Source organism: Varanus komodoensis, unplaced genomic scaffold (assembly GCF_004798865.1).
Source record: "Varanus komodoensis strain SLA01 unplaced genomic scaffold, ASM479886v1 scaffold1, whole genome shotgun sequence".
Classification (NCBI taxonomy): Eukaryota; Metazoa; Chordata; class Lepidosauria; order Squamata; family Varanidae; genus Varanus; species Varanus komodoensis.
In genome coordinates, this window is record NW_025335268.1 from 74,165,525 (window position 1) to 74,189,672 (window position 24,148).

At 51.5% G+C, this 24,148-nt stretch overlaps 1 protein-coding gene across 1 annotated transcript in view; it reads left to right on the forward strand.

Moving 5' to 3' along the window:
- Positions 1–19,543: 19,543 nt before the first annotated feature.
- UBE2H (ubiquitin conjugating enzyme E2 H) overlaps positions 19,544–24,148 on the forward strand; it is a 51,920-nt gene continuing 47,315 nt past the window's right edge. The window contains exon 1 of the mRNA XM_044429237.1: positions 19,544–19,924. Within this exon, the coding sequence (XP_044285172.1) occupies positions 19,872–19,924 (53 nt within the window). The 5' untranslated portion in view covers positions 19,544–19,871. The remainder of the gene's footprint in view (positions 19,925–24,148) is intronic.

Here is a 24,148-nt window from a genome sequence, read left to right on the forward strand (position 1 = left end):
TGGCCTTATGTCTGTTGTTTAAAGCTTGCAGGGTTGTACCACTGGCCCCATTTCAAAATGGCTGCCACAAAGCTGGACAAGGGGCCCGGAAAGGCAGCTGAGCAGAGGCTTTTTAATTCAGAAAAGAGGCAGGTGGGAAAGAGTTTTATGGCTGGTGTGGACACTGCGTTGTGCAGAGCAAGAAGCGGAACCCCAGGGCCCTGTTCTGACCCCGATGGAGATGCCTCCTCTTCCCTGAACTCAGGTCATTTAGTCATTTCCCAGCTTTTGTATGTGTTAGTTGAAAGGGTCTACAGGTCTCTGCTAATCCTTAGTTTTGACAGTACAGCTAAAAGGTACGGGCGTTTGGGGCCCAGTACTGGGCTTCTCATCCGTTAGCCCAGCCTTCCTGCCGAGCCTTCCATGGGAGCCTGCCGTCAGAACCTCCCTGCTGTGGAATTCGGCTGCCAGACTGGCAATGTTTCAACACGGCACGGAGAACACAGTCTTTGAAATCTTTCAAACAGGAGAACACACAAGCACTCCTTTTTGCTAGCTTTCCGGATGTGTTTCCCCCTGTCCATGATTAATTTATGAAATTTGCTGGAACAAAACGCAGATCAACGGCAGGCAAAAAATAGATGGGAGGGGGCGGCTCCTGGTATCGCTCGGAGTGATCTGTGGAAGATCGGCAACGGCTTACAAACGGCAGTAAGAAACGCGGCTTTTCATCCGCCTACACCAGGCTGCTGAGCTCAGGCAGGGCTCGGAGGAAAGCAGATGAGGACTGCTGTGCTAGCGCCAGGCTGGCCCTGGGAGCAAGCGCTTGTGCACCCTCCTGGGTCGCTGCTTCGCGGCCTGCTTCAGCTGGGGGTCCCTGGGGGTCTGGTGCAAAACCGAGTCGATCGCACGAGCCTCGAGTCTGCGCCACCCCGGCTTAGACACCTTTCGAAAGGGGCAGGGGATGGCCGGCGGCTTTACGGAGGCTCGCCCTGGGAACTGCTTTTGACCAAGGAGGCTAAATGGAACCTAAGTCTCCCTCGGCATGTGGAGTCACGGGAAAGAAAAGCAGGGGGAAGCGCCCCACTCCCTGTCCGTGCCTGGGAAGCAGCATGGTGGATTGCTCCAGGGGTGTGGGGCTTCTGGCCCGTGGGCCCAACCTGGCCCGCGTAGCTCCTGCAGCTGGCCCGTGGCGTCCACCATGGGGCTTGGCCTCCGGGCCCGGCCCAGAGCAGTTCTCGCCCATCAGAGATGCAGCAAAGGTGCAGGAGGGAGCGGAGGCCGCGCGTCTCTCCTGCGTGCCGAGGAGGCCCAGAGCGTGGTGCCTCCCTCAGCCCAGAGAAAGGCAACATGGCCTCCTGGCGCCAGGGCTAGCGGCCACGGCCATCTGGGGAGGGAGAGCTGCTCCTGCCTCACCGGTTTGGCGGCCGCCCTCTCGTTCTCAGGGGCCTCCTTAGTTCCAGCGCTTCATCCTGCTAGCACTGGTGCTGCCCAGGGGGTTAAGCTGAGTGTGGATTCAAGACGGCAAAAGAAAGTCCTTCCCAGGATGAACTGGTGGAACTCGCTGCTGCACAGTGTGATGGTTACCACTAGCTTAGTTTTTTTTTTTTTTTAGGAGGATTTGATAAATACATGAGGGGTCAGTCTGTCGATGGCTATTAATCATGCATGGAACTTGCATTCAGGGGGCAGTACTGAGTGATCAGGGCAATGGGGAGAGCTGTTTCTTTCCATGTTTGGGTTCCCTGGGGCTCTTGAGCAGGCAACAGCTTTATGATCTAGATGACCTCCAGATAATATGGCACAATCAAAGAGAAGCAGGCCACACTGACCAACCGAAGGAGAAGAGAGCTGTGAATTGGGCCAGGAAGAAATCATGACAGGGAGCCAGGACACTGTATCCTGGGCAGTGAAGGCCAGCAATTGCTATTTACAGAGGTTGAAAGATATCACAACCTTGAGGTCTAGAAACTTAGATTCTCAGGATGGTTTTTACCGAGTAAAGATGTTGCCAGAGATTTGTACACCCAGATGCTGCAGACAAAGAGCAGCCAGTTCTTTCCAAGGGCTGAATCTTGCTCAAGTCTTAGACACCTGCACCCACAACCAAAACCAATCATGCCAAATGAGAAGGCGCATGTGCTCACCATTCTAGTGGAGGTGTGGCTACCCAGAGACCATCTAGACGGTTTAGCAGTGGGGTGGATGGAGATGATCCCAGGGTCTTCGTACACGGTGGTCCCCCTTATTCCTTGCTGATGTTTTGCTTCCCCTCGCTGTTGTGACGTGCACCGAATTTGCAGACTATCCAAAGGGGCAGGCAGAGCACAGATTCTTTGGAAAGAAGCCTCTGTATTTCTCCTTGGTTTCTTGCTGCCCTTGTGTTTATGCAAAGATTAGGAAAGAGGCCTGAGGACTGCAAAGATAGGGAGAAAAATGTTGAACTTGAAAGATAAAACCCATCCATCAGCAGGGCTGTAGGTGATGCAATTTTGCAGGAGATCAGGAAAACAGGAGTGTGGTGCCGGGCACAAAACCCCTCTTGTTCAGACGCTCCGTTCTCACGCTGTCTCAGGTACACACTGCTAGTCCTTCACCTGCCCGATGCTTTGCCTAAAAGGGTGGGGAGCTGGCTCGCGGAATCTCGGAAACAAGGGGAAGCGGGTTGTGACAATTCCCCGTGACCAAGGGATGCCCGGGGTGGGGGGCTCTTCAGAATTCTGCACAGTCCTCCCATTTGACTACAAAGCCAGAGCAGATCATACCAAATAATTTGCAAATGTGGACTGTGCCATGCAAAAGCAAGATAAGATTCTACATATTTAGGCATAATTAAAATTGGTGATGTGCAGATCCCCTCCTACTCGATGAATCTTCTGTTTATGAGCTTTTTCCCTGCCTCCCTGGCTTTTCCCAGTGCAGCTTGTAATGTTGGTGCGTTTGTGTGCTGATGGCGGAGGAGGCCCAGCAACGGGGCGCCTCTTCAGTCCCCGGGATCTCCAGGCAGGGCCGGGAAAGTCCCTGGTCTGGATCCCAGGAGAGCCATGATCTAGTAGTGGGCCACGGGCCAAAACTGGCCTTCCAGATCACCCCTTCAGCCCGCTAGTCCTCATGTAAGGCCTCCCCAGAGCTCTGCTCCCCGGGAGAAGGAGCGACCTTCCTGGAGGTCTCCAGAGACTCCCGTTCAGACTCCCGCCTCTCCTCTGACCGGCTTTGCTGACTTGGCCAACAACTGTGCTCTGGGAGACACAACCTGATCGCTCAGCGCTTTCAGGGAGGAACAACAGGGCCTCCGCTCGGGGTCCGTTGCTGCGCAGAGGATGGGGTCCAAGGGCATCACACAGAGGGGCTGAGGGGGAGTCTGCACCCCCCCCCCAGCTGCCCCAGGAGGCAACGGACTTCCCATTCCTGGTCTGGAAAACCTGTCGCCCCCTCGCTGTGCGGGACTACAACTCCCAGCATGCCCCGGCCAGCTTGGCCATCGACAACAGGTGGGCGAAGTACGATGAAGATGATGTGAACTAGAGGGACCAACGGTTTGCCTGCCGGCTGCATTGGTGGAGGCCTGTGGGAAGCAGGGGTGAAAGGAAGGCATGTCTGCAGCCTGCGGGACCTTGGGCGACCTCACCTGCATGGGATCTGCCCTGGCCTGCCAGCTGCAGAAGGGGGCACAGAGAAGAGGGCACATCGATCAGAGCCCGTCCGGCCATTTGGAACCGGAGGGATTCCTATTCTGAGAGCAGGGAGCACGAGCAGGGCCACCGTCCCGCAAAACGGGCAAGATTTGTGGAGCCGGGTTTTCCTGGGGCAGAACGGGTGGTACAGGGAGGGAGGGAGGGAGGGGCCCCCCTGCAGAGCCAGCTCAGCGGAAGGTGGGCGAGCGGGCGGCCTCGGTGAAGCCCGCTATCTTGGCCGCCCACGCCACGGCAGAGCGCCTTGCACGCTGCTTGATAGGCCGCTGGGGCCGCTGGGGCTTGCGAGGTATCTGCAATGGCCCAGCTGTCGAGCAGAACAGCTGCCCTGCTTCCAGAACTCTCGCAGCTTCGCCAGATGCAGCTGACGGGGCAGCAAGGTCTATCGGGGCCTTCCGACATCGGCCGAGGAACGGCCCTGCCTACCGCTGCCAGCTGTTTTTGATAATCCCCTTGGAAACGTCAAAACACTCGGCCCAAGTGCTGGCGAAGCGCAGGCTGAAGAAGCCGCACGGAGGGAGCCGGTTTGGGGAATAACCTGGTGCCTTCAGCAGCCAGTCGGGAGAGAACCCCGCGTGCAAGGCTCCTTGGAGGTTCGTGCTCCCAGCCAGCGGGGTCTCCTGGCCTGCGACTTGGGTTTCCCAGGCGCCACTGTTCTCCGTTCCCATTTGGGCCACACAGTCCCACTGGACTGGGAAGTTAGCAACTGGTGTGTGTCTGTGAGTGGAGGCCCAGGAGGGGCTCAAGTAGTGGCAGTTTGTCGATACTAGATTATTAATCAATTAATTCCCCACACCCGGGAGTCCCATGTGGGACTCCCTGAGTGATGGCATTATGGGATCTGATTATTCCCCCATGCAAACACCTACCAGCTTACCACTGTTGCTATCAATGATTACTATTAATAAAAAAAGAATAAGAACAGTGTTGTTGACAGAGACCTTTTCTCGCCTCCGTTATTGTCCGGGGCAAAATACTTCACCGCTATTTTCCCTCGCGCTTGCCACAGGACAAAAATGAGGACGGGCCTACAGGCAGTCTCATCCATCGGGTGTTGCATCGCCTTCCAGTCTGGAAAAGCTCCGCAGGTTGCATTCCAGCTGCAGGCAAACCCAAGGGCCACTCTTACTGCCAGAAGCATTTCGACCCTTTAGACCGGTGGAGGGGCCGTGCAAAAGCCGGGTGCCCAACGGAAGATCGGCAGCTGCAGAAGGGGCCCAGCCATCTCCTAGGGTCCAGGATTTGGCCCGGGTTTCTGATTTCCACACCGCACCAAGCCGATCCCACAGACTGAGCCGGATGTGGGCACGGAGAAGAAGGATCCTCTGATAAAAGGATCCTTTTATCAGAATAAAACCTTTTTATTCAAGCGGCATTTTAACTGTTAATATTATTGGATTTTATCTGGGCAGGGCAGCTTATTTTATACTGTATTTTTGTATTTTTAATTTAATGTTTATATTTTTGATTTATATTATAATTATTTTAACTTACTGTTGTAAGCCGCCCCGAGGCTTCGGCGAATGGGGCGGCATAAAAATGTTTTAATAAATAAAAAATAAATAAATAGAGAGAGAGAGAAAGAAAGAAGTGCTGCAGCCGCGCGTTAATGTCACGTGGCCGTCAAGTTGTCTCAAGGCTTCGGCTGGAACGTCCCATCCAGTCAGTTCTGCTGCATTCAAGGCTGAGTCCACTGGCCTCGTATTCGCCCTCCCTTTTCTTCCGCCTTTGACTTTCCCTGGCAGGATGGCCTTCTCCCAGCCACTCAGATTATTTCTAGGCTTCCTTGCAGGTCATGGAAACCCTCACGAGTCGTCTTTCGAGGAATGGCAGGCAGGCCTTCATGCGGTAAGAGCAGTCTAACATAATTCATCGCACTGAGCCCTGGGTGAAAACTGACAGGACCCGGGAAGGGCCTGGTTTGGGGAAAATAATCCCTTAGGAGTCATGGGGGAAGTGTTTCTGGTTGCCACAGAGGTGACGGAACGGAAATCCGTCGGAAGCGTGCAGGGGAATGCAACTGCCAGTCAAAGCGGCCGGAGGGGGATATGGGAAAGCGCGCATGCAGAAACGCCAGGTCCCGGAGGTCATGGGGATGTGCCAACATACACCCAGAAGTATCTTGACATGGAATATCACACGGAAGCGCGCCAAGCGCCACGGTCATGGCTGCGTTCATGTGCCCTTCCTTCAGTGGACGAAAGCCTGCTGTGGTCAAGACCAAGGCATAAGATGTCTCCTCCTCCTTTTTCAGCGGGGTGGAGGCTGTTGGCCTGCAGACTCAGTCCGGCTCTCGGACGCTTGAGCACCTCTGATTTCGTGTTTCAGAGGTGAGCATCAGGACTTTACACTGAGCCTGGATATCTGAAGGAGCGTCTCCTTCCGGACACCCCTGCCTGGCTCTTCTGATCTTCCTCCGAGGTCCTTCTCCGGGAGCCCTCTTTGAAGGAGGGCAGAAGAGGGGCTGCCGAGAGAAGGGCCTTTTCTGTCGTAGCCCCCTGGCTCCGGAACCGGCTCCCCAGGGGGGCACACCTGCCGCCAATGCTTCATTCATTCTGGCATCAGGCCAAGAGGGGTGTTTGAAGGTTTCACGGCATTTTAATGGTGGGATTTTGTTATATAGTCTCATATCGTATTTTAATTGTGCTGCTCCATGGCAAGCCGTTTGAGACCTGCTGGTATACGGATGGGCTACGCGTGCTTTAAATCAATGAATGGCAAGCTGTGCGTTGAATCAACACACACGACCCGGGTGAGCAGGATCGCGCGAGAGAGCCGTGTGTTCGCACTGCCTTCCGACGGTTCTCTGCCTTCGGACCCGGCTGCGGGTGGAGCACTCCTCAGCGGCAGTCCCCTGCGAGAGGGACACCCGGCCACCCGCAATGCCATGCGGGTGCCTCCAAAGAGCGAGTGGAGGGGCCGAGGCTGTTCCCCGGCAAATACCTTCCGGGAAGCCCCGTCGGCCACACGGGCCGTCAGGGCCCGGGGCACTTTTCGTGCCTCTCCGCCGGGGACGGGGAGCTGGTTCAGGGCGAAGGGCACGGCTGGGATCTCAGCCCTGCCAGGGAGCTGTTTTGCCGTTTGCATATGCCTATGCATGTAATTGGGAAGTGTGACAATTAACGTATTGTGAATGGCGACAAGCCCCAGTGTGCCAGGCGAGTCCCCGAGCCAAGTGGGACAGCCGAGAGGAAACACCACATGTTCCCCTCCTCATTAGCACGGCGCACTCTTCCCTCCCAGCCAGCCCTCTCGCCACCCGCCAGGACTTTCAAATCATGCCATTAATTTTAAAGAGACATTCCTTGTCCTGCCTTTCCACGTGCTTTGCTGACTGCAGAGCTGAGGGGACGCACCGAACCGAGGTGCGCTTGAAGGATTCTCTCCTCCCGCCGAGGAAATGAAGGGTTAGGGAAAAGCGTCACTGAAGAATAAGCTAATCGGAGTCCTCGCACAGGGACTTGGGAAAAATGGATTAGAGGATTTGGTTAATGAACTGACGATGAGGGGTCGAAAAAGGGAGAAATGTTTAGCCTAAAGGAGAATCCTGAGTCCTGTGCTTTTCGAGACAAGTTAGGTAGAGCAACAGAAGACCGTTGGCTTGCAAGAGCTGGTGGGGGGCCACTCGGTCGCCCCGGCTTTTCTTGGGACGCCAGTTCTGCAGAAGGCACAATCCAGCCAGCCTTGACCGCTTTGAGCGTCCATGCGGGGCATGGAACCTTTGGCAGCCCGAGGGCCGAATTCCCCTTCCGAAAAGCTCTCGGGGGCCACATGCTGGAGGCGAGCAGAGCTGCACATGGGGCGTGGAGTAGCTTTCGGCTTTTACTGCCCACAATGAGGATTGTGGCGTTTCAGCTTCTGGAACGGTGGTGTGGGAGCTGCACAAAACCGGGGAGGCCACGAAATGCTCCAGGGCTGGAGGAAAGAGGGAAGACAGGGCTCGGCTGGGGATCCCGAGTGGGCCACCTCCGGCCCCCAGGCATTCTGCACCCATGAGCCATAGGATGCCCTTCAAGTGCTCAAGGCATTCCTCCGTGTGGCCTCACACGGTGAGGCGCATGCAGAGGGTTTCAGGGGCCTCGCTCCGGCTGATGCCTCCGGCACCCTTAGAAGAGTAAGCAAGTGCGACAGGCCCACCCTGTCCTAGCCTGAATATAGGCCTGGTCTAAACCGGTCAAGCCAGGCTCCAGGCCTAACTCCATATCCAGCCTGTGAGGGCTTACGATGGGTAAGCAACTTGTGTGGCCTACTTGATGCTTTGGATTACAGCTCCCATCCTGCCTCACCATTGGCTATGGTGGCTGGGCTGATGGGAATTGTAGGACAAAACAACTGGAAGGCTGCAAGTTGTCCTCACTTGTTATGGAAGCAGCGCGGGCAGGTGTAGTAGTAGCTATTACCCATGAGAGCTCAAAATAGAGCCTCCCTATTCAAGCACAGTCTACCGTTCAGCAGTGCACAAGTCTCCAAATCACCAAATTCTCCCTCTGTCTAACAAGGCCTGGAACAGAGGCACAAGCTAGACCGGAAAGGCCACCAAGCGCCTTGATGGAGCTGCGCTTGTTTTGCTGGAGGGTTCTCTGTGTCAGCACAGGTGGCCACACCTTTGGGTAGCTGACTCAGCCAGATTCCAGGCCACGGATTGCTTTTCTTGGGGCGGTGGAGAAAGACTCCCAAAGCTGGAAGCTGTCAAGACTGCCTCGAAACCAGGGTTTGATTGTGCAATCCTCTGCACACAGACCCGCAGTGAAGTCCGAGGAACTCACAAACACGAATTAGCAGGTGACCTGGATAGTCTCTCCAAAACAAGGGCTGGAAGACAGGAGGTTCCTTGTGCTACACAAAGCAGGTCGCAGCTAATCTCCCCTTTTCTCTCGACAGATTTCGCCAAGTAACAGAAACAGTGGACAAAGCTCTGGGAAACACAGAAGAGTTACAAGCGGAAGATGAAGGACAGCCCAAAAGCTGCATGGATGAGCAGAATCGTCTCTGAAAGCCCCTTGGATTCTTAGCCCTTGAGTAAAATAGTTTCTTGGGTAATGAAGAGGTCCGAGGCTGTATTATTCAAGGTTAAAAGTCTGTCACATTTGTAATCTGCTAATAACCGAGATTCTCTGGAGGGATACAAAATCCGAAGGAATAACATAAAGTACAAAGGATACGATACAATATAATGCAATGCAAGAAACAGCACAGGAATAAATAGAAAAGAAATAAGTTAGTCCTACAGACCAGGAATGAAGGCTTTGCCTGATGCTGAAACATCCGAACCCAGCGAGCCTCCCCGTGGGGGGCATTCCACAAACGGGGTGCCACAACCAAGAGGGTCCTCTCTCTCAGGATTCTCACCTAACTACAATCTGAGCAAAACGTGTTGTATCTACTAAATCCATAAAAATTCTGGATTTATACATGCCTAGAAGACTGTCCAGACTTGGGGTTAATTAGCATCTTTTAAGTAAAAGGCTGTTTTTCAAAGATATCATTTGAAGTGAATGACATTGAGCCTGAAAGCTGCATTTCTAAACCCTTTTGTTTTGTTTCCATTTTTAATGGATAATGTCATAATAATTAATTAAGGAAGCTATCCAGTTGAGGATGCCCGCAAACCTCCAAACTCAGAGGAGCAGCTGGTGTGGATCTTTCAGCACTGTCGGTGAGATGGAGAAGGTGGTCCGGGTGCGGAGTCCCACCTCCAAGGTAGGAGCTTGGCACTGGGAATTTGAAGCACCCCAGGGTCCTGCAGACATTCCTTAGGATTGCTCTGCCCAACTGGGAGCCCCAATTTATGGAAGAGCTGAATAATAATGAGGTCATGTGCAGAAAGATGGTCTGCTTTGCTCATCAGGTAGAACAGCTTTTTCAGAACTTAATAAGAAGCTTGGTTGGTTGGCCTACTCCGATTTGAAACCTTTTAGAGCTAGCAACATTTAGGGATGTTATTTCCCAGTAAATGATCATGACATAAGAATCTTTAGCGATGCTGTCCTTTTAATAATAGGATCTTAAGCATTTTTATGCAATATATTATAATTTAATGTTATGTTTAGAACAACTGCATTTTCTAATAAAGATGAAAAAGGGATCAAAAGAATTCTCCTTACTAATTCATGTTAAGGCAAAACCAAAAGATTGGATCTACCTGGACCGTGTCCTTTTTGTGGGATCGCCTGTCCTTTTTGTGTCCTAAGTGTACAAATCAACTATGGTTAGTTAACTGGTAGCCAAACTTTTCCAAAATTCCAGATTATCTCTCAGCCTAATCTAATATTCCGCCAGGGAAGGCTTAATTGTGTTGATGCTGCAGTGGCAGAAAACAAGCCCCGGCAAGTCTCAGGTCCAGCAGGTACTGAATGCTCCCCCAGAAGATGCTGCGCTGTGGATCTCAACCCCCCAGGCAGCGGGGGGAGCAGAGGCACGGGTTGCAATGGGACCGGAGACTTTGCAAGAGGAGGCAGGCAGCGTGGCAGGGAGCTCAGGCGGGGAAGGATTGGGTCCCGGAAGCCGCCTTCCTTCCACATCAGGAGGAAGGCTGATTCCGCTCGGATGGTGGCCGGCTTGCGGGGGAAGCCATGTGAGGCGAGGCTGAGGGAGCCGGGCCTTTCAGCCTGGAGAGGAGACTCCGAGGGGACCTGTTGGGGACACAGATGCGTGTGAAGGGGTGTCACAGAGATGTGAGTTGTGACCTTTGTTTCCCTGCGATGGAGGACAAGACGTGTTCCAATGGAGCAAAGCTCAGGGAACCAAGGTTCAGGGTGGATGCCAGGAAGTATTTCCTGATGGTTAGGACCCACAGCATGGGACTGCAGGTGGCGCAGTGGTTTAAACCGCTGTGCTGCTGGGCCGGTTGACCGAAAGGTCGCCAGTTCGAATCTGCACAACGGGGTGAGTTCCCGTTGCTCCGTCCCAGCTCCTGCCAACCTTGAAGTCTGAAAGCATGCAAATGCAAGTAGATAAAAAGGCGCCACTTCGGTGGGCAGGTAACAGCGTTCCGTGCGCCTCGGTGTTTAGTCATGCCGGCCACACGACCACGGAGACAGTCTGCAGACAAACGCTGGCTCCCTCGGCCGGGAAATGGAGCTGAGCACCGCCCCCGAGAGTCAGGCATGACTGGACTTCACATCAAGGGGAAACCTTTACCTGTACCTTTTTAGGACCCACAGGGTATGGAATGGGCTTCCATGGGAGAAGGCTGAAGCCCCACCGGTGCGGGTGTTCAAGGACAGGCTGGACATCCACATGGTGGGCATGTCGTGAGCAGAGCCAGCTGGAGCCGGGGTCAGACTAGATGGCCCAGGAGGCCCCTTCCGCCTCACTCTGTTTCTATGTTTCCATCACTTTGAATCAGGGGTGTATGCCATGCAAACTGGCAGGCTACACATGGCCATCCAAGGGAACCACCCCCTCATTGCCATATCTCCCCCCCCCCCCCCGTTTCCCTGCTGCCCACTGCCGTCTCCTCATGCATTTGGCTCTTTCCCCGCCACTGCAAGGAGCACAGAAAGACTGGCTTGTTTCAGGGCTGCTGGTGTTTTAGTTTCAGTGTGTATGTGTGAGTGAGTGAGTGAGTGAGTGAGTGTGTGTTCTCCCAAGCCAGCAGCACATGCAGCCCATGGGACCAAAACGTTTGTGCACCCTTTTTGACCACGACGTACAGCTTCATAAGGCCGGGGGGTGCATGAGAATCACACTGGCTCCAGCCTTCTCTTGATGTGAAGAAATAAACAAGGGGTGGAAAGGGAGAGGCCTGCATGGCAGTCAAAGCTGAGAGGATGGTTATTGTGCCCAAATAAACTAGGATCTGTTTTAAACCCAGGTTGGTGAATCCTTGCTTGTTGGAGCACAGTAGCTACTAATCCTGGATTTGGTTTCGTGCACAGCTGTCTCTCCACCCTTGGTTCACGACACGTTCATATGAGGAGGGATGAACTGCAGGCAAATGGACCACATGCCCCAGCCTATTTTTCCTCCACATTCTGGATTATTAAGCCACGATTTGTGTCTTAAGCAGAATGATCTGGGACTCGGGCCCACAGGATGGAAAATGCACAAATTGCCATGCTGCTTAACAAATGCTTTAAAATCTTCGTGTGCACCTCCGTGTGTGCATGAATGGATGTGTGTGCATGTATCTCCTCGTAGGAAGGAATTATGGACCAGGGGGAAGAGGGCATTTGATATCAGAAAAGATTAAATGGGGAGGGGGGCAGTTGGAAGAGAAGCTCGGGTGAGCAAGAACCTATTAATCTTGGGGGGATCAGATGCGACAGAGATTATCCCGGTCCTGTCACTTTATTTCAGCAACTGCCTGTGCGCAGCAGGGGGGCATATGGCTTCCCAGAGATATGGGGCTCCAAAGGAAAGATTTGGGGCTCCAGTTCTATGGGGCTGCCCCTAACGTTGCCTCTATCTTACAGTGACATGTGAATGCTGCCATTATGCTGTAATCCACCATTGTTATTACCACTTTGTGGATGGTATTTAATGCAGTCCTTGGAACCCTGAAAAACCAGGACTGCCAACCAATTAAAGAAACCTTAGTTGATTCATTAATTGATTCCATCTGTATAAATTTGCATGTGAATAAAAGCTCTGAAGGGAGTGAAGCGCTTTCTCTCCTGCAAGATGCTGCCTGCTCTTTAGAACAAGAATTCTCTCCTGCTCTGGGTGAGAGAGAATGGAAGATACCTCGCCTAAGTGAGCTCATGTTTTCTTAAAGTATACTATTAAAATTTGTTGCATAATTAATTGGGGCACCTGGTTAATTGAAGCAATCTAACTGATTAATTGGTTCTGGGTACAATCCTATTGCAGAGCTGAGTGGGGCTTTTTTCCCTGTCTAAACATGCATAAGATTGTGCCTTAAATTTCTCAGCTGTATTAGAAACAGACAAAACCCCCAATTAATCCTTCTTCAGGCCAGGAAAAAGCAGCACCTGTTGACTGCCTGCCTGCCTGCCTGCCTGCCATGCACCCACTGGTGGGATGGAGGAACACAAGATGGAGAAGGGGGAAAGTGGCAATTCTTCGGCAAACTGAGTGAAGATGAAAATGCCAGAGCCCCAGATGGAGGAGCAAATTCCCAGGTTTAAGGGCTCAGCTTTTTGCAGAGTCTAAGGCTGGTGTTTAGGGCTCAGGAGCAAGGGATCAACCTACCCCACAGGGGAGGTGAAGGTTCAAGGTTTTGAACGAGCAAATGCATTTGTCCTGTCTGCAGAAACCTGGCGGGAACCCAGGGGGGAAGGCCTGCTTTGGACCCGCTGCGGTGCACAAGGCCCGGGTTTTCCCTCATAGCAAGGCTGGAGCCTCGCACTGACAGGAGACAACAGGCACGGCTGGGGGTCCCCCTGCCACTCTGCCTGTTGAGGCCACCTCAACTTCCTTAATTAGACACGACTGACATTAACCGCTGCCTGTACAGATGAGCCTCAGTCAGAACTGTTCTTCTCTGTGTGCCTTTTAAAATCATTGTCTTCCCCTGCAAGCGAGCGGAAGGTTTTCTTGCCATCCTGTTCAGCATAAACCACCTGAGAACATGCTTCCCCATTTCCGTCTCGGTGAACACGAGCTGTCCCTCACCACTGTCTGCAGCCCACACAGATGGGTTGCCATCTCGAGAGCTAAATGCTACTTTTTGGCGGGGGGTACGAGGCGTTCTTACATGTTCCTGCCAACAAAAGAATTTCTCTGCAGAGCATCCCAAAGATGACTTCTTCCATTCAAATTTGGCTACTGGAGTTGGATGGCTGAACAGATAATGCATGAGGGGATTGGCGAAAGCCTTCTTGGAGTGAGCGGAGAAATAGATCTGTGAAAAATTCACATGGAAAAATGCACTCCTGCAGATGCACTCCTGCAAGCTGGTTCAGAGATCACAGGCAGCCGGTCTGAAGAACAGTGGCCTTTGGTATCTGTGTGGCACAGACAAAACTGGAGCAGGCACAGATATAAGAAAAAGGCTTTACCTTGTGAAGCATACAATAGTCCACAACAACTCTGTGAGGTAGGCCAGGGTGCAAAACCACGACAAGCCCTGCAAGTTTCATAGCCTGGTGAGTCACCTTGCCTCCAGTCAGATAGTCAACTTTTTACAGTAGACTGGGCTGAAAACAGGATGTTTTCCTTGTCTAAAGCTCAGAGCTTGAGACATGTTATCTCCCTCACGGTTGAGACCTAGGAGTCCAGCAGATCAACATCCTGGGCTGCTCCAGGGAGCCGGGGAGCTTTGCCTTCGAAGGCTGGGACTAGCCTCACACTGGGGAGGAGGGATTTATAATGACAGAAAAATGCAGACTGGTTTATTAGTATGTCGCTATTATATTTATCTATGAGATTTATATCCCAGCCCCATTAGCCAGAAAAGCTCTCTGGGAGGGTTACAAGATTACAGAAATATGTCAATGGACATAATAAAATATGTAATATCAAATTAACAAATACAACAGTAAAATCTTAACAGTCAAACAACAAAATGCAGCTATAAAACTTTGCAATAACCTCAAATCTTTGCCGTAAAGACATAATAAAAGGCACAATATATATGTTGTGTGCAATATAGAAACATAGAAACAGAGCAAGTCAGATGGGGTCTCCTGGGCCACCTAGTCTGACCCCCAGCTCTACCCAGCTCCGCTCATGTAATCCCCCCACACACGCATGAATTCAGTGAGCAGGACTGGTCGTAACACTAAGCCTTCGTGGCAATCCATGCCTGAGTCTCTCTTCTTCTACTGAGCCCAGAAGGAGAAGATTAGAAGCATTTCCTTCTTTTCCCGGCTGTCTGTCCTTGCACATGAACGAGATGGGAGCTGTGGTGAGCATCAGCTGTGATGTGCCTGAACATCTCACTCACCATGGCTTGAAGTGAGCTCCTTTGGACAAACCAGGGTTAAAAAGGATTCTAGAGGGCGAGTTTGTGCGACATGGCAACTCACACAGCAAGTGACTTCCATGAAGAACCCACAGTGCAAATGAAATGTTTGTTCTAGGTGGTCCTCTGCTCAGTCCTCCCAGGGGGATCCTGGGAGACTCTGCAGTATTATTGATTTATTGTATTTATTTCCTACCATCTTTCCTCCTTTCCCTTGTATTCCTGCAACACCCCTGTGAATTGGGTTAGGGCAAGAGTCAGTGAGGGGCCCAAAGTCACCCAGTGGATGTCATGGCCCAGAGAGGACTAGCCCAATTCAAGGTGTTGGTGATGACCTATAAAGCCCTAAACGGCTTGGGTCCTGGTTACCTGAAGGAGCGCTTACGTCCATATATGCCCGACTGCCCCTTGAGATCAGCGGCAGAGGCCCTTCTCCGGGAACCCTCCGTGAAGGAAATTAGGAGGGTGAGTACTTGGAGGAGGGCTTTCTCTGCGGGGGCGCCCAATCTGTGGAATGCGCTTCCCAGAGAGGTCCATCTGGCGCCGTCATTGTTTTTCGGCGCCAGGCCAAGACCGTTTTATTCAAAAGTTATTTTAATTGTTAATATTATTTCTTTATTTTATTCTTTGGCCAGGGTGACTTAATTTATATTGTTAATTTATATTGTTTTATTGGATTCTATTTATTTATGGTTGTGAGCTGCTCCGAGGCTTCGGTGAATGGGGCGGCATAGAAGTCCCCTAAATAAATAAATACATAAATAGAACTCAGATCTCCCCAAGTCCCAGTCCAACACTCTAACCACTATGCAACACTGCTTTTGTCTCCCCTCATTTGCCAACAATACCCCCTTTTCCAGTTGCCCTGGCTTGCCCTGCTTTCTGTTTCCAAAGTTGGCTTTCACAATCGCCACACTGACATCCAGTGACAACTCCTTCAAAGCGCCCAAGTAGCACATCGGAGTGCCTGTTACCAGCTTTGTTTTTCAAAAAATGGTACTTGAGATTGGAGAAATGATTGTATTTTTCAAAAAAATATTTACATGCACAGCCAAAATGAGCAGCCTTGGATTGTCAAAGGACAGGAAGCACTATCCATGGTCATGACAAAGCAAAACTACAAATAAGTTAATTTGTTGTTTCGTTCATCATTCGACAGCTGTCAAACTGTCAAGTGAGAAGCAAACCTGTTAAGAGATCATGGATGACACAAGGTGCGACAACTTGCTTCCCAGCGAAATCCTCTGGATTTGTTTATTTATTGGTGTGTATATGTATAAGCACCTGGCTGTTCTCAGCATCCTCTCCCACCTTTTCTCAAGAAAGGGCAGGTGCTCAGGAAAGTGAACAAGCGTGAGTTGCTCATTTATGGGAACACTGAATTTTGACAGCTGTTTCTGGCTGTCTCTAGTGATCCCTAAAAGTGATCCCTAAAGAACATGAGGGAAAGGCCTGGGAGTGGGAGGGGAGGGTGGAGCTGTGACGACTACAAAAGAGGTCCTGGTCAGCAAATGGGAGGCTGAGCCACTGACAGTCACATCAAGGTGCTCACCTGAGTGGTGCTTGATTGTTGCTTCCCTGTATCCACCATCTGGACAACACTGACCATCCAAAATGGGAACAGCTCCCCCTAAAACAAGCCATGGGTTGCAAACTCCACCATCGAAAGAAGGAAATCAGGATGGCTGACCATCGTCATCCTTTGGATATGGAATGAGTTTTTTAAAATCTAGTAAAGAAATATAAAAAGCGAACTGGTCTAAGCCCAGCTGGTTAGCAATGCTCATTGGAAAGAAAAGTGGAAAGGCAGAACACAGATCTTTAGGTTCACTCAGGCCGCACACCTGTTTCACCAGCACAGAGACACGCTCAGCATTAGCACCTGGCCTACAACACAACACTTTTGGTGCCGACAGCCATTTGTCTCTGTCGAACTTCCAAGGAGGCATTTTGGAGGCTGGAGAGTTCCTTCGTGCATTTTTGAAATAAAAGCTGATTTGTTTTGCTGTGTCACTGAAATTAAATGAAGATATTCCTCTGCCCAAAAGGTACTGCATATTTTTAGGAAGCAAGTCAGGGAGGCTGGGAGAAGCCAAAGAACACATTAAAAATGATCTCTAATTCCTATGGCAGCGACTCAGGTTGTCCGGGACTTTAAGGGTCTAGAGTTGGAATCCTATGTCTGTTTAGGCAAAAATAAAGCCCTACCACCCCTGCTCAGGTAGGATGTTTTCTTGTCGAAATATGCACAGGATCGCCCCCTTAGGAGGTAATCTACCTTCCTGAGCTATGAGGATTTGTTTCCTCCAGTCCCTTTAGAATTACTTCCTGCAGTGGTACATTCCTGCTTATGACATGTGTAATGAGGCTCTTTGGAGACCCAGAAGACAGTCAGGGGAATGTGACATCACCCAGGCCTGAAAGGCAAGATCAGGGCCCTGGAGTGGCTGGGCCAGGTGCTGCCTTCTGCTTCCTATGATTCACACTCCATTATAAACTAAACTGGGTTTCTGGGCTGGAGAATGCAGCCTCTGGTCCAGGCATGGCACAGCTAGCCGTCCCCACAGCTCGGCCTCAACCTCCTGACACATCTCATTTAACAGGGCACTGTAGGCCGATCCAGGTGGCCTGGCTGCTCACGGCGTGTGCGCAGCAGGCACAAACATATGTCGACACAACTGTGTGAACACCCAGTGTGCTGCTTCATCAGGGCAGCGGGAGGCAGGGCGGGCGGGCGGACCGGCTTCTTCTCTGAGCCAGGCTCCTCGTGCATCAGCACAGGAAGTCATTACGATGGGATTGGAGGTGACAAGCTGCAGAACAGGCTATGCTCACGGTGCTTGCGTCACACAGGATGCGAGTCTTGCTAACAGGATGCCGACAGGGTTCCCCATGACTGCCATCCTCATCTGTAGGGCTGGGTGCTGGCATTGCTCACCCAGTGCGTGGGGCCCCAACCACCCAGACCACGCGACCCAGCTGGAAGGTCTCCTGCGTACGCAAGAACAGCCCTTTCGCGGATCAGCTCCCTGCTCCCGTTCACTGAAGATTAAGCATTTGGAAGGAGTTAACCAATTGTGCTTTGATTTAAACCCATACTCTGTCAACATTCTGGCTCTGCCTTCCCTGTTGGGTTTCTGAAAGCAGGTGAAACACTTTTTCTGCAGGCATTTGGGAATTGGCCTGTGAGTTTGCATTGTATCAGCTTTCTTCTTTACCTTGTTGGTAGAGCTTTTCTATATTTTTCTATATTTTTGGTAGAGCTTTTCTATTTTTCTATATTTTTGGTAGAGCTTTTCTATATTTTTCTATAACTTTTCTATATTTTTGAATTTTTTAATTGTATGGATTTTAATGTTTCAGCCTGCCTTGAGTTCCAATGACTGGGAATAGGTGGGATATACATAAATATAATAATAATTCTCTTTTCTTAAAAGCACTCAAAAGAACTTATAGAAAAATCCAAGCAATCAAAATCATAAAAGGCAACAATAAAACAGTATCTAACAGTACAATCTTAAGTGAGTTTAGACAAAAAAAAAGGGCCTACATATAACTCTATGATGCTGGGAGACCTTTTTTCTGTCAAAATTTCATAGAAGTGTGGCTTAATTAACTGGAAGCAGCAGTAAAATCACATCAGTTTAAAAAGTTATCTAGCTCAATCCTTAGGTGATCTTGAGATAAGAAAAAATCACAGTGACCTTTGGTGTGTGAAACAGGGAACAATCCTGCACGTAATTTGGATGGGGGAAAAGCCTACAATTCCCAGCATGCCCTAGACAACCACGCTAGTTGGTGCATGCTGGGAGCTTTGCGATATTTTTTTGTGTATAAATATGCACAGGATTGCACCCTTAATAAATTTATGCTGGCTTTCCTGGTACTGTCCATTTCACCAGATGCATTTGAGGCTAATTTTGCTTTCTGTTCTCAACAATGCACAGTGAATACAATAAAATCTATGTTTTTTTAATTCATGTGGCAAGTCCACATGGAAAGTCTAAAAACTAGTAAATTCCAAAGCCAGGCTGAGCTCAGCATCTCATTTTCTCATGGGAGCGGTTCTGGATCCTGATCCTGCCAGCAAAGCAGCTCTTCTCCTTTAGCCCTGCTTTGGTGGGTTAGCCATCACGCAAAGGTACTGGCACTCTGTGCATGCTCACAGGCCAGTCCACCTACAGCAGTAAGAACACAGGAGCTCCGTTGGACCCGACCAGCGCTGGGGTTCGTTAGTCGAACACGTTCTTCGTATAATGGCCAACTAGCTGCCCATGGGAAGCCCACAGGCAGGATGTGGAATGCATTCTCGTTTCTTATACTTCCGCCCTAGCTTTTTTCTTCATGCAAGGAGCCCAGGTCTTCCTCCTCCTCCTCCTCCTCCTCCTCCTCCTCTCCATGCTATCCTCACAGCAACCCTGTAAGGAAGACTGGGCTGCCTGTCCCTGACTGGTCCAAGGTCACCCGAGGATTCCAGCGTCGGCCCAGCCGCTCCCGAAATGTGGTAGCGCTTGCTGATGTTGCTGTTGGCACCACCACGGCCAGACCTGTCCAGCTGAAGCCTGACTTTCGTGGAAGCCAGCCCAGCGTCAGGTGAAAGCCCTCTACGTATGTTCAGAAACACCTGTGTGCACTCATGTCTTAGCAGAGGGTGGGCTCTTTGTACTCTGGAGCTCAGGAAAACACCTCCATTTCCAAGCGGGGCGAGAAGCGCAAGGGGAAGCGCTGCCCAACGGCTCGGCCAGGGGGCCCTTTTGTGCGGGGGGCCCGGCCGCGCCCCTCATTCCCAGACACAGCAGTCCAGGCCTCCGCGATCCTGCGAACCCCCTCAGCGGGGCCGGACTACAACTCCCGGCATGCCGAACGGGAGGGCCAGGCCGCGGAGGGGCGGGCCCGCGACGCGACGCGCCTGGCGTCGCTCCCTCTCTGTCCAATAAAAAGCGGCCGGGGCGGTGAGGTCACTGTAGGTGACGTCAGGGGTCTAGAGAGAGGCTTCGGCAGAGCCGAGGCAGCGGCCGAAGTAGGAGCAGCAATTCGGGAGCGGGAGGGCGCAGGAAACTGAGGGGGTCAGGAAACTGAGCAGAGGAGAGCGACGGCGGCGGCAGCGGAGGAGGAAGGGGGGGAAGCCCGCGGGGCAGGAAGAGCCGGCTCGTGCAGGGAGGGGCCGCAGAGGCGAGGGGGGAGGCCTCCGCGCACGCGCAGAGCGGGCTCGAGCACCTCGCTCGCATCTCCTGGAAGGGCCCCCTCCCCCCGCGCCGAGGGGTCCTGACAGGACAAGGGAGGCAGCTTGAGACTCCGCCCGGGAGGGGCCGCCGGCCGGGGGGGGCACCATGTCCTCCCCCAGCCCGGGCAAGAGGCGTATGGACACCGACGTGGTCAAGCTGTATCCTTACCTGGAATGTGGAGGGGGTCCTGGGGGCGGGGAGGGGGAGGGATCACCCCCTTCCCCCACTGGAATGTCTTTGGGGAGGGGGACAGCCCCCCCGGACGATCGAGGGCCATTCCTGCGAGGGGGAAGGCGGCCTCTCGAGGAATGGGGCTGTAATGAAGACTTTATTGGCTTGGGGGGCAGGGGGGGGCTAGCTCCCTGGGGAGCTGAGCTGTGTAAATGGGGGGTGGGTCCGGAGGAGAGCTGTCCCACTCCCCCCCCAGGGAATAATGGGGACGAACTGGGCGCTTTCGGAACGGGGGCAGCTCATCTCCAGTTCTTGGAGATGAATGAATATGAATTCCACTGGGGAGAACTGGCTTTCCTCCTCCCCCCCCCCGTCAAAGCCACCAGCTCCACATGAAAAAGGTAGGCACCCTTGCTACACACACACACCCTCTGGTATATGAGAGGGTACAAAGGCTTTCCTGACCTACAAGGGGCACAGGAAGTATGGCTCTCTAACCCGGTAAAAAAATAAAGGGCCAGCCCTCCCGTTTCCCCAGAATGTGGGTTAGAGGACTACATGTTTGGAATAGGGTTGGAGAAGTGGCATCTGTCCAGTAATCTAGTTCAGGGGATAGACTTTGAACTCCTGGAGATAATTTTCCCCAGCTCCAGGTGGATTTTATATTTTTAATGAGGCTCCAGGATATTTTGCAGGGGTGGGAGGAGAGAGAGAAGAGACCCCGGTAAGCCTTCCAAAACAGGGTCTCATTCAGAGCAGAAAAAACTAGGTGAGGTAGCCATGGTCTGGCTTGAACAAAATCTCACCCACCCCTTCCCTGGGAATATTCTCATTTAGGGATTTCTCCCCTCCCACCAAGTAAAGGCAGGAAGACCTGGACTTTTTAAGGGAGGGAGACCCAACCTTGTTGGGAGCACCAAGAATGGTGGACCTGTTGAAAACTTCTCAAATCCGGCTTCGGATATGGGAATCAAGAACAAATTCCCTCCCACCAACTCCCGCCCCCCCCCCCAGGGATTGGGAGACATTTTCCCTTCAGCGTTTACAAACAGGGTTCCAGTTCCTTGTGAACATCAGCCTTCCCTTCTTTGCCACCCCAAAAAGATCTTTTCAAAGCAGCTTTTTCTGTCTGCCACCCCCCCACCGGCTTCCTTTGGAAATTACAAAGAAGATGCCTTTAAATCACACCCCCCACCCCAAGTTTGAGCAAATAATGGGCCTCTGCCTTTATAACTAACTTCCCCTGCCAATGGCTGTCCTCCCATGTTAGTGTCTCCCCTGCTGCAAGAACAGCTGCGGGGGCATTGCCCACCACTGTTATGCGGAGACCTGTTTCCAAAGCTGGGGGGGGGGGGCTCATGGGACCCCTTGTTGCCTCCCATAAATGCCCCCCTTGGCTTGGAGAGGAATCTCAAGAGAACTTCTCTTATACCACAGAAAGCAAAATGGTGGGGGGATTTCTCCCGAATGTTTGTAGCCAGGGCAAGTGCTGTGCCCCCCTTTTAGGTGTTGTGACAGTCCTGGAATAAAGGCACAGCACGCACAACACTTCAAATGCCCCCCCCCCCCCAGTCCAGAATCAACTCGGGCTGCTTTGCGGGGTGGGGGAAATGGGGCAGATTTTGTTGGGGAGAAAGGGTGTGGGGGCTAGTTGTTGGCAGTTACAATCTGGTGATCAGCTTCTGGTGGTGTTACTATTTACTCAATTTAGTTCTAACTGCTGTTCGGGAAGCTTCTGATCCCAGCCGTGGGGGTAGGTGGATTTAAGGTGGGGGTGGTTACCTGGAGAACAACATGAATAAAAGTGGTAGCGGTGGGAAAGAGACTTAAAATGAAACGGAAATTCCCCCTCCTTTTCTTCCTCCCTTTTCTTACTGCTGGTTTTGTTTATGTAACACTTCAGTTCAGTGTAGATTTTTCTTTACGGCTTTCCAAAGGATCTATTCTTGTTTTCCAAATTGTATTGTCTCCTTTGCCTCCCCCATCTGTGTGTGTGTGTGTGTGTGTTTTTGGAGAGGGTGGAATGTCTGAATTACGGTGATGAAATTGCTTATAGAATTATTTGATTAATAGTTTGGTTTATCAGGTGGTGGGGAGGGAAAGAAGGATCGGTTGGAATTGGCATAACCAACTGAAATGCTTTCAGAGATGTTTATTGAATGCGTTAACCTCCCCCAGGAGAATTTAATCGAGAAGGAATTAACTATGTAGAGGGGTGAGCGGGTTACAAATAGCGTTTAGTTTCCGGAGATAAACAAACTTGTTTAGATTAGGCCTGCTGGGGTGGAATTATTATCGTCGATGTTGACGGTGCATGGTGAGTTCTCCACTCCTGCTCAACCATTGGCGTGTTTATTTTGAAAAACAAAAAACGATGTTGTCTATAGATCTCCTTTTAATATGTTGTTTTGAACAACTAGGAAGTGGCTCGTGATTGCTCTGGAATCAAAGCTATTTTTATCCTCGACTTGAGTTGCATATGTATGTCGTATCCTCCCTCAAATACAGACTTCATTTGATGCTTAATTTCTCCTGGTTTGAGGGAAGGCTAGAACTCCAGCTGTTTAGTGACCAAAAAAATTCTCTTTATAGATATATGCATAAATTTTGAAAAGGCAGAGGGGATAACAGAGAAAAGAGGCCCACTGTGACCCGGGGTATCCTTTCTTTCTGCCGCTCCCCCTACTTTCTGTTCACTTGGTACTGAGCTGCTGAAAGATCATAGCATTTTAGGAGACAAAGAACAGGGTTTAAACATACATACATGCACACCAGATTTCATTTGGCTTAGTGATGGTGAGGCTGCTGTTTAATTTGATGGTGCATAGGAGAAAAGCAAATAGCTGGGCATTCCTTTTCGGTTCAGGGTTAGCTGCTGCTCTTTCTGCTCAACAAAAGGAACAGCTCAAATACAAAGTCCTCAAACCAGACCTCTTATTATCATTCTTGGTATTTTAAACTGAGGCAGGCCAGTTTCTCCTGCGTCTGCAAGTTTGTGTATGTGATGAGCAAATAGCTTTTTTTGTTGTCCGTGGCTTGCCTGGCTCGCTTTTACGTCTGTCCAGTCAGTGTGTTGTGTGCACAGACCTCAGCTATTGTGGTACAGGTCAGTCCTAACCATGTTGGCTTGGAAGGCCCACTGGTTTCTCTAGGGCTTGCTCCCGAGCTTGCGATGGGAGCCCTGGGATCGATAAGGAGGCTGCCAGCACTGCTGTGGGGAGGCGAGGGGTGCCTTCTGGTGTCCATCTCCTTCCTCGCCGTCTGTTCCTGCGCCGCTGCAAGTTCCAGCTGGCCTACTTCACAGCACCTCTGCTCTCCGAACTTGGCGGATGGCCAGAGAACCTCCGGGATGCAGCCTGGGTGGGGGGTATCCCTGGCCCCCACGGGAGTGCGTGGTGCCCTCGGCTTCTCCAGCAGCTTTGTTGGGGTGATGGTGCCCTTCCTCTGCTCCCTTCCTGTTTTATTCTCGACGTGCCTGTGTCTTGTGTACACACGTTTGTGCAACCCGCCGAGGGTGAGGTTGGTTGGCCTACATTCTGTATTACAGGGGCAAGTTGTTCACATGTTTAATTTAAAGAAAACCTCATCTCGGTAATTGCATGACAGTGATCTGAAACTGAGTCATTCAGCTGCTTTTTTGGATGCTTCTCTAAACATTGTGCAAACCTTCGAAGGAAATGAGAAGCTTGTTTGTGAGTTTTGCATTTCAACCTTGTGGGGGAGTTTGAGCTTCTTGGTTTTTTCCTTTTTTTTTTTTTTCTTTTTGGCTGCTTTTTTGTTGGGCATGAAAGAGCAGCAAGTTTCTCTTTAAAAGCCAGCGGCACCTTGCTGGCCCAGCGCGGCCGCCTTTCCTAGAATGTGGGAATCGTGCCTCTGTGACCTTAGGGCAGGATCGCTCAACTTCCAAGTCTGCCACCGGTGGAAAGGGGATGTGGTCCTGAGAGCTAAGGAGTGAAGGAATCCCCCTCGCCCGCACAGCACCTGGAAGAGCCCAGAGGGACTACTTGTTTTGGAAAAGTGTTTGCAGGCAAAAGGCCTCTGGGCAGGCCTGCAAGTCAGCCGATTGGCTGCCCTGTTACTACCCGGAAACTGAGGCCTGGGCGGAGCAACCCAAACAGCTGATGGAGTGTGTGACAAGAGCGTGTTTATATACAAGAGCTTGGAGGGCTGGGACAGGGGAGGCCTGCTTGGAAAGCTCTGCCGTAGGAGCA